We start from the raw sequence: 9,254 nt of genomic DNA, 5'->3' as shown, positions 1-9,254 counted from the left end.
TTTGAGTGGTTGAAGCAGAAACATTACATCACTGACTGGAAAAAATGGATCAAAAGTGGAAGCAGATGGAAGTCCAGATCTATGGGGAGGGGCTGGAGAATGGGTCAAATTAGTTAGCTCTTTCAAAGAGCCAACACTGTGTGATGGGCTGAATGGTCTCTTCCTATGCTATAAACTCTGTTAAAGTACCAAGATAAACTTCCACTTTGAGAAACCCCATTTAAAAAAAATTAAGTGTATCGTAGTCATTGCTGTAATAAACACCCACTCATTGTCCACATTGTCCACAGATGTCTTGCTCTTGCTGCAGCTGCTTTGACTCTCCCTGCTCCAGATGTTTGAATTCCCCTCTGATGCAGATGATTTATTCTTGACTCTTTCTCCAGATGCTTCGCCTCTGACCCTACAGCGAGTCATATTATCCTTGACTCACTGCTCCAGATGTTTGAACTCTGTCACCACCATAGACGTTTTATCCTTGATACTCTGCTCCAGCTGTTCACGCTTGACTCTCTGCTCCAGATGTTTGAACTTTGGCAGGACTGTCAATGTTTTATTCTTGACTCTTTCTCCAGCTGTTTGAACTCCAACCCTACTGCAGATGTTCTATCCTTGACTTGGTGCTCCAGATGTTTACTCTTGACTCTCTGCTCCAGCCGTTTGAACTTTGGCACGACCTTCAATGCTTTATTCTTGACTCTTTCTCCAGGTGTTTGAACTCTGGCTCTACTTGCAGATGTTTTATCCTTGACTCGCTGTTCCAGGTGTTTTATCTTTGATACTCTGCTCCAGATGTTGTAACTTTGCTGCTACAGTTTTTTTTAACCCTTGACTCTGCTCAAGTTGTTTACCCTTGACTCTGCTCCAGATGTTTGAACTCTGGCACTTCTGCAGTTGTTTTACCCTTGACTCTACTCCAGATGTTTTATGTCCAGACTCTATGTGTCTCTGTATGCCTTGTTTGAGAGCATTCCATCTGATGAAGGAGCAGCGCTCCAAAAGCTAATGGCATTTGCTACCAAATAAACCTGTTGGACTTTAACCTGGTGTTGTTAAAACTCTTACTTTCTTTTCTGCGGCAGAGATGATATTATTTTTTTGCTCTGACTCTGACTGCAAACCACCCCCCACCCCCACCCGCCCTCCACACACACACACACACACACCTTGCTATTTAGCGCCTGCTTGTGCTCCGGTTCCAGGCTTTCCAGCAGGCGGATGTCAGGGATGAGAATGCTGTGAGCTTCCCACTCGCCCCTGGAATGATAGGGAGCCGGGCAGCCGCTGCTGCGCTGGGTTAGCAGCCGGGCACTGGGAGGATGAGTTACCCAGCGCTTGAGGACAGCGCAGCAGTGCAGTAACATCTCTGCAGGAACTGTGTTCCAGACATCGCCTTCACCCGCCTCTCCTCCTCCTATTTATTTAATACAGAGATCATTTTCCCTTCCCCAAACAGGGAGACGTGTCTGTGGCCTGTTTATACACTTCTCAATGACTGTCCATTTCCAGGTAACGCCGTACCCTGATTTATCACCGCTTTGCAAATAAATCTATTCATTCAGCCCGGCCTCCCTCCCTCTCCGGGCTCGGTGGCTCAATAATGGATGAAATTTTGAAGAGGATTTCGAAGGAAGCTTCGGGGAATAAGTACAAGGCTATAAGGGATGCCTGCACCTTGGCATGTGGTAAGAACCAGTCTCTCCACCTCTCAGACATATTTGTTATAACTTAGAGTGTGTGCTTGTATATTCGCAAGGTGTCTTCAGATAAAAGAGAGGGATATAAAGATGGTTTGGTATTTGCAGAATGAAGTGTCTTGGCAGCCACTTTGTCTGTACACAGGGGAGCCCAGAGGTGATGCGACTGCCTGTCTAGTTTTATTTCTGAGTGGGGTTTAGTCACAGAATCAGACAGCACAGAAGGAGGCCACTCAGCCCCTCATCGCCTGTGCCAGCTCCTTAAAAGATGTCATCCAGTTAATCTCTTTCTCTGATTTAATTCTGAAAATTTTCCCATATGTTTTCGGAAGTTAGTATTGAAACTCCCTACATCCTTCTTTTCCAGCAGTATTTCCCAGGTCAGGCCTAGGTGGCACAGTGGTTAGCACTGTTGCCTCACAGCGCCAGGGACCCGGGTTCAATTCCGGCCTTAGGTGACTGTCTGTGTGGAGTCTGCACATTCTTCTTGTGTCTGCGTGGGTTTCCTCCGGGTGCTCCAGTTTCCTCCCACAGTAAAAAGATGTGCGGGTTACGTGGATTGACCATGCTAAATTGCTCCTTAGTGCCCCAGGATGTGTGGGTTAGATGGATTAGCCATGCTAAACATGTGGGGTTACTGGGATAGGGCCTGGATAAGAAGCTGTCAGAGAGTCCTTGCAGACCCGATGGGCTGAATGGCCTCTTCTGTGCTGTAGGGATTCTACGATTAAGAAATGTGTTAGAAACAGTTCAGCTCCCGGGAAGGTACACTTGACTGATTCCTGGGATGAGGGAGTTATGGTATGAGGAAATGTTGGACAGTTTGGGCCTGTATCCATTGGAGTTTAGAAGAATGAGAGGTGATCTTACTGAACCATATTAGATTCTCAGGGGAGGTGATAGAGTAGAGGCTGAGAGGATGTTGTGGAACTTGGGGGCACAGTTTTAGAATAAGGGGGTCTCCCATTTCAGATGGATTTGAGGAGAATTTATTTTTCGCTCAGTGAGACTCTGGAACTCTCTTCCCCAGGGAGCGGTGGAGGCTGGGTCATTGAATATTTTTAAGGCAGAGGTAGATAGATTCTTGACCAATTAAGAAGTTGAAGGTTATTCAGGGTAGGCGGAGTGTGGAATTGTGGCCACAATCAGATCTGCCATGATCTTATTGAATGGTGGAGCAGGCTCAAGGGGCTGAATGGCCTACTCCTGCTCCTATTTTGTATGCTTATATAACTTACTGGGCAAAAAAATTGCCCTCATTCCCACTCCTCCCACGTTCTTTACTAATTATCTGAAATCTGTGTGTTCCACTTACTGACAGTAGAAACTAGTCAAGATCCTTCATAATTTTGAGCATTAAATCTCACCTTAACCTTCCGTGCTGTAAGAAGAACAAACAAGGTTTCTCGTCTCTCTACATAGTCTGGGTACCAATTCTTTCTGCATCCTGCCCAAGGCCTTCACACCCTTCCCGAAACTTCCCCGGTGCTCAGGATTGGACACAACACCCCAGTCGAGGCCTCTTTTGGAAAGGTTTAGCAATAACTTCCTTTTGTACTCGATGCCTCTGAATCCCATTTTGTTTTTTTTTTCATTGTGAAGTTTGGATTGAAAGTTAGCAATGGTTGTAGCGGTGTTTTGTGGTTCGGTGGGTAAATGCGGGGCATGACTTGGTGCTGAGCTGGAGGGTGTGTAAGAGCCCAGGTTCGAGCCGGTGGAAGGTCTGGGCTGCAGGGAGGAATGTGCCAATCTGGTCCCATTGCTCTGGATGCAGGGGGCTGTCGAAGCCAGAGTCGGAATGCAAAGTCCCTTGTGGCCAACACTCATTGTCAGATGTAAAGGCATAGAATCCCTACGGTGCCGAAGGAGGCCGTTTGGCCCATCTAGTCTGCGCCGCCAACAATCCCACCTAGGAGCTATCCCTGCCACCCCACATATTTACCCCGCTAATCCCTCTAGCCTACGCATCCCGGGACACTAAAGGGCAATTTAGCATGGCCAGTGCATCTAACCTGTACATCTTTGGACTGTGGGAGGAAACCAGAGCACCTGGAGGAAACCCGCGTAGACACGGGGAGAGCGTGCAGACAGTGACCCAAGCCGGGAATCGAGCCCGGGTCCCTGTGAGGCACCAGTGCTAACCACTGTGCCATTGTGAAGGTTAGTCACTTGGGTGAGGAACTAACGAGGTGGACTGCACCGCTGAGGGGATTGACCCCAGCGCGAGGCAAGAGAGGAGGAAAGGAATGAAATGGGTGAAATTCACTGTAAGATATCAATAAATCTGACCAGTAAAATTGTGTCCCAGTGAATATCACAGCTCCTGTACCGTTGGTGCAGTGTCTGGTCTGTAGCGGAGGTTTGTTGGAAACAGGATGTTCCTTGATGTGAAAGTCCTCAAAGAGAATGATTGTTCTTTCATTAATGAGACTGATTTGAATGAGTCAACCTTTTGGTTTTAGCATTGCAGAGACCCATTGCTACCACCCCACCCATCCTGAGGCCTCTCTCTCCATTATTATTTATCTTTCTAATAAGCCAGACCAAGCGGCTTTGCTGCAAACATGAACATTTTATTGCAAAGTGGTTTTAATATTGACTCGTATATTACAATAGAACGGGAGGGGAGTCCCTGCCGTATACTCTGTGACTCTATGGTTCTCCTGCCCCACTCCCTTGTCAGGTTCTGTTTTAATAGGTTAGGTGAACTGGCTGTGCTAAATTGCCCCTTAGTGTTGAGGGACTAGCTGGGGTAAATGCATGGGGTTGTGGGAGTAGGGCCCGGATGGGATTGTGGTCGCTGCAGACTACAATTCTGCACTGGAAGGTTCTATGGTGAAGAATTCTATTCTGTTCTATTCCAATAGAACGCTGCCAGTCTCCATGCCATGCTGTTACCACAGAGGAACAGACAGGATCATGGATTCCGAATCCCAGTAAAGACCCCTTAATCCTAGGCAATATCAGTTTGATTTATTCCGTCACTGTAAATGAGATTACAATTAGGAGCAGTGTGTTTTACCATCTGTAAGTCCATTAGCTTTTGTGGAAAAATGGAACGTGGCCTGAGCTCTTCGACCAAGCACTTGGTCCCGTTCCTTAGTCACCTTTACTAATAGTTCCTTCTCTTGCCCGGTAACAATTTATTGTTTGATAATGCACCTGAACAGAAGAACATGAGGAATAAGAGCAGGAGTAGGCCACTCGGCCCATCCAATCTGCTCCATCATTCAATATGATCATGGCTGATCTTGGGTTTCAACTCCATTTTTCCACCCCTCCCCATATCCCGTGATTCCCTGAGAGACCTAACGTCTGTCAATCCCAGCCTTAAACATATTCAACGATGGAGTATCCGCAACCCCTGGGATAGAGAATTCCAAAGTTTCACAACCCTTTGGGGAAAGTCATTTCTCTTCCTCTCAGTCCGAAATGATCGGCCCCTTATCCTAATATTGAGGCCCTCGTGTTTTCGATTTGCTCCAAAACACCTTGGACGGTTTTGTCACTCTATATATGCTCCAGAAATGTTGTAGTCTTGAATCTGAGGCCCCCAGGAACTTGCCGTCATGGATGACCCAGCGCTAATGTGACTTTCCTTAGTGGCGAATGATGCCCAGGCCTTGAACCTTGACCTGCCTGAGCTTGACATCCATGCTGTGAAGGGGAAGCAGCTGGCTTCTCAGAGTCCAGTTCCACCTGTCAGGAGCTGCTGGGATCCAGCTGTGACCCTACCCTCTGATTTAAATGTCCAATCTCTATCGGCCAATGAGCAATGAACTTCACCAACTTTGAAGCATACAAGAAAAGCGGGGAAGGGGAAAATGTCGTTAGGTTCATTGGACACTGTCCAATGATTCTCTGAGCCCAGTTATCTGGATAGATTGAGGAAGCTGGGGTTGTTCTCTTTTGGGACAAGAAGGTTGCAAAGAGATTTGAAAGAGGTGGTAAAGATCGCGATGGGTCTACACAGAGCAGCTAGGGAGAAAGGTTGCAAAGCAGAGGACACTGACTTAAGGTTATTGGCAAAAGAACCAAAGCCGACGGCTGGAACTCCACCACCTTGCCTGCCACGGAATCGGAGCGGGCGAGGATCCAAATCTCCATTGGCCTCAGGTGGGAATTTCCAGTTTCAGCCGAGCAAGGCAGTAAAATCCTGCCCAACATGACAAAAGCCTTGTTTTACGCAGCGAGTGGTTATGATGTTGAATGCACTGCCTAAGAGTGTGGTGGCAGCAGGGGCAATGCAGGGGCAATTAGGGCTTTCAAATAGGAATTGGATAATTACCTGAAGGGAAGGAAATTGCAGGTCTACAGGGAAAGGGCAGGGGATTGGTACCAGCTGAATAGCGCTTGCAGAGAGCTGGCACAGACACGATGGGCCAAACAGTCTCCTTCTGTTCTGTAACCATTCTGTGATTCTATGATCTAACCTGGATCGGAATTCTCTGGCCTCACGTGTCCTGCTCAGTCAATCACCATTCACTGCAGCGGGACTGGAGAATCCCAGCCATGGGCAAGGTTGGAGAATCCCAGCCGCGGGTGAGGTTGGAGAATCCCGGCCCTGGTGACTGAATGCCTTCTGAATGCCTGAGTCTCCACTATCTTTCCCTGGGAGAATAATCTGTACATTTCTCACTCTTTTCATTAAGCGGTGTCACTTTGTGGGGAACTTTCCAACCAATGAACAGTGTCTGCATGGATTTCCTCCGGGTGTTCAAGTTTCCTCTCACAGCCCAAAACTGTGCGGATTAGTTGAAATGTCCCTCAGTGTCCCAAGATGTGTAGGCTAGGGAGATTAGAGGGGTAAATATGTGAGGGATGGGCCTGGGTAAGATGCCCTGTCAGAGAGTCGGCGCAGATGCAATGGGCCGAATGGCCTCCTTCTGTGCTGACGGGATTCTATGATTCTATGAATGTGTCTATCTGAGACTGCAGTAGCTTGATGAATGTGACCACTCTCCCTTCAAGGCAACTGCAACTGGGGAGGAGATACCAGCCATGTCACTGCTGCCTATTAAATGAGAATGAATTTTAGAAACAAAAGATGCTGCAGAGAAAGATTGTGTTCCTGACACCAAAGTGTAAACACCTCCCCACATCGCTTCGAGGTTGATGGGTCACAGGGTTGCACGCTTTCCCACCTCTAATCTGTTTCCGTTTGTCAAGAACATATGTGTCTGTCGCAGAGGTTGGCTAGGTGGCAGGAGGATTGGCCCAGGGGGCATTTACACCATCTGCCCCGCTACCCATCGATCGTCAGGGCATGTCAATCTGTGGACAACTGCTGTACCCGTCTCAGAAAGAGAGACTTGCATTGATATAGCGCCTTGCATGACCTTGCGAAGCCCCCAAAATGTTTTACAATCAATGAAGTTGATATTATGGGGCAGGCAGTGGTGTAATGATAACACCAGCGGCCTAGTAGTTTGAGGCCCAGGTTTCTGCCCTGGGTTCAAATCCCACCATGGCAGTTGTTAGAATTTGAATTCAATCATTTAAAAAAAATCTGGAATTAAAAGCTAGTTTCAGTAATTATGATCGTGATGCGATTAGTGATTGTTGTAAAAACCTATCTGGGTCACCAATGTTCTTTTGGGGAAGAAAATCTGCCATCCTTATTCAGTTTGACCCACCGTGGGCACGATGGCACAGTGGTTGGCACTGCTGCCTCATAGTGACAGGGACCCAGATTCGATTCCCGGCTTTGAGTCCCTGTCTGTGCGAAGTCTGCACGTTCTCCCCGTGTCTGCATGGGTTTTGTCCGGGTGCTCTGGTTTCCTCCTCAGTCCCAAAGACGTGCTGGTTAAGTGCATTGGCAATACTAAATTGGCCATTGGCCATGCTACATGTGACTCCAGACCCTTTGTGCTTGAAACCGAACTGAACTTCTGAAATGGCCGAATTAGTCATTCAGTTCATAGGCAGTTAATGATGGGTGACAAATACTGGCCTTGCCAGCGACGCCCATATCCCACTAATGAATAAATACAAAAAGGCACTATTGATGTGTTGTCGTGTAGGAGAAAGCAACAACTCAGTGATACACAGCAAGATCCCAGAAAAAGCAATGTGACGATGACTGATTCTTGGTGATGTTGGCTGAGGGAGAAGTGTTAGCTGAGGCATCTGGGACATCTCGCCTGCTCTTATTCGAAATACTGCCGTGAGATCTTTGAAGGGAGGGGGGCTTCAGTTCAGCATCTCGTCTGTCTCTGAGACAGCAGGAGGGGCCAGCTGGTTGATTGGTGACCAATCACTTTGGTGAAGAGGAAGAGGGAGGTGGCTTTGGAAGTGGATGGGAGAGAGGGGGTGGGGGAGAGTGGGGTGGGAGGGGGTGGGGGAGAGAGTGGGGCGGGGGAGAGAGTGGGGTGGGAGAGAGGGGGTGGGAGAGAGAGGGGGTGGGAGAGAGAGGGGCGGGGGAGAGAGTGGGGCGGGGGAGAGAGTGGGGCGGGGGAGAGAGTGGGGCGGGGGAGAGAGTGGGGCGGGGGAGAGAGTGGGGCGGGGGAGAGAGTGGGGCGGGGGAGAGAGTGGGGCGGGGGAGAGAGTGGGGCGGGGGAGAGAGTGGGGCGGGGGAGAGAGTGGGGCGGGGGAGAGAGTGGGGCGGGGGAGAGAGTGGGGCGGGGGAGAGAGTGGGGCGGGGGAGAGAGTGGGGCGGGGAGAGAGTGGGACGGGGGAGAGAGTGGGACGGGGGAGAGAGTGGGACGGGGGAGAGAGTGGGACGGGGGAGAGAGTGGGGCGGGGGAGAGAGTGGGGCGGGGGAGAGAGTGGGGCGGGGGAGAGAGTGGGGCGGGGGAGAGAGTGGGGCGGGGGAGAGAGTGGGGCGGGGGAGAGAGTGGGGCGGGGGAGAGAGTGGGGCGGGGGAGAGAGTGGGGCGGGGGAGAGAGTGGGGCGGGGGGGAGAGTGGGGCGGGGGGGAGAGTGGGGCGGGGGGGAGAGTGGGGCGGGTGGGAGAGTGGGGCGGGTGGGAGAGTGGGGCGGGTGGGAGAGTGGGGCGGGTGGGAGAGCGGGGCGGGGGAGAGAGCGGGGGGGGGAGAGAGCGGGATGGGGGAGAGAGCGGGGTGGGGGAGAGAGCGGGGTGGGGGAGAGAGCGGGGTGGGGGAGAGCGCGGGGTGGGGGAGAGCGCGGGGTGGGGGAGAGCGCGGGGTGGGGGAGAGCGCGGGGTGGGGGAGAGCGCGGGGTGGGGGAGAGCGCGGGGTGGGGGAGAGAATGGTGTGGGGGAGAGAATGGTGTGGGGGAGAGTGGGGTGGGGGAGAGTGGGCTGGGGGAGAGAGTGGGCTGGGGGAGAGAGTGGGCTGGGGGAGAGAGTGGGGTGGGGGAGAGTGGGGTGGGGAGGAGTTAAGGCGGTAAAAGAGTTTACCGTGGGGGGAGTGGAGGGTAAATGGAACTTACGAAATGGAGTAAGCGAACTAGCAGTAAAATCAAAGTGCCGTGTGAAGGTGAACTAAAATAAAGGGCCTCCTGGGGGTGATGCAGACATCAGTGAGTCATCCCTGGTGCTGAACAAGCGTCAGCACAGACATTCATCCAACTGCAACCCTTGTGTTCCCAGCAACTG

At 50.8% G+C, this 9,254-nt stretch overlaps 1 protein-coding gene across 4 annotated transcripts in view; it reads left to right on the top strand.

Moving 5' to 3' along the window:
* The first annotated feature begins 1,244 nt into the window (after nucleotides 1–1,244).
* Nucleotides 1,245–9,254, top strand: part of arfgef3 (ARFGEF family member 3) — a 112,617-nt gene continuing 104,607 nt past the window's right edge. For all 4 annotated transcript variants that reach the window (XR_013499613.1, XR_013499612.1, XR_013499611.1 and 1 more), the window contains exon 1: nucleotides 1,245–1,685. Coding sequence is in view for 1 of the 4 variants with exons in the window: in XM_078229437.1 (XP_078085563.1) it covers nucleotides 1,601–1,685 (85 nt within the window). In the remaining 3 variants the exon portion in view is untranslated. The remainder of the gene's footprint in view (nucleotides 1,686–9,254) is intronic.

This window comes from Mustelus asterias, chromosome 15 (assembly GCF_964213995.1).
Source record: "Mustelus asterias chromosome 15, sMusAst1.hap1.1, whole genome shotgun sequence".
Classification (NCBI taxonomy): domain Eukaryota; kingdom Metazoa; phylum Chordata; class Chondrichthyes; order Carcharhiniformes; family Triakidae; genus Mustelus; species Mustelus asterias.
Note: the sequence above shows the minus strand (reverse complement) of the source record. Positions and strands in the feature narration are given on the sequence as shown.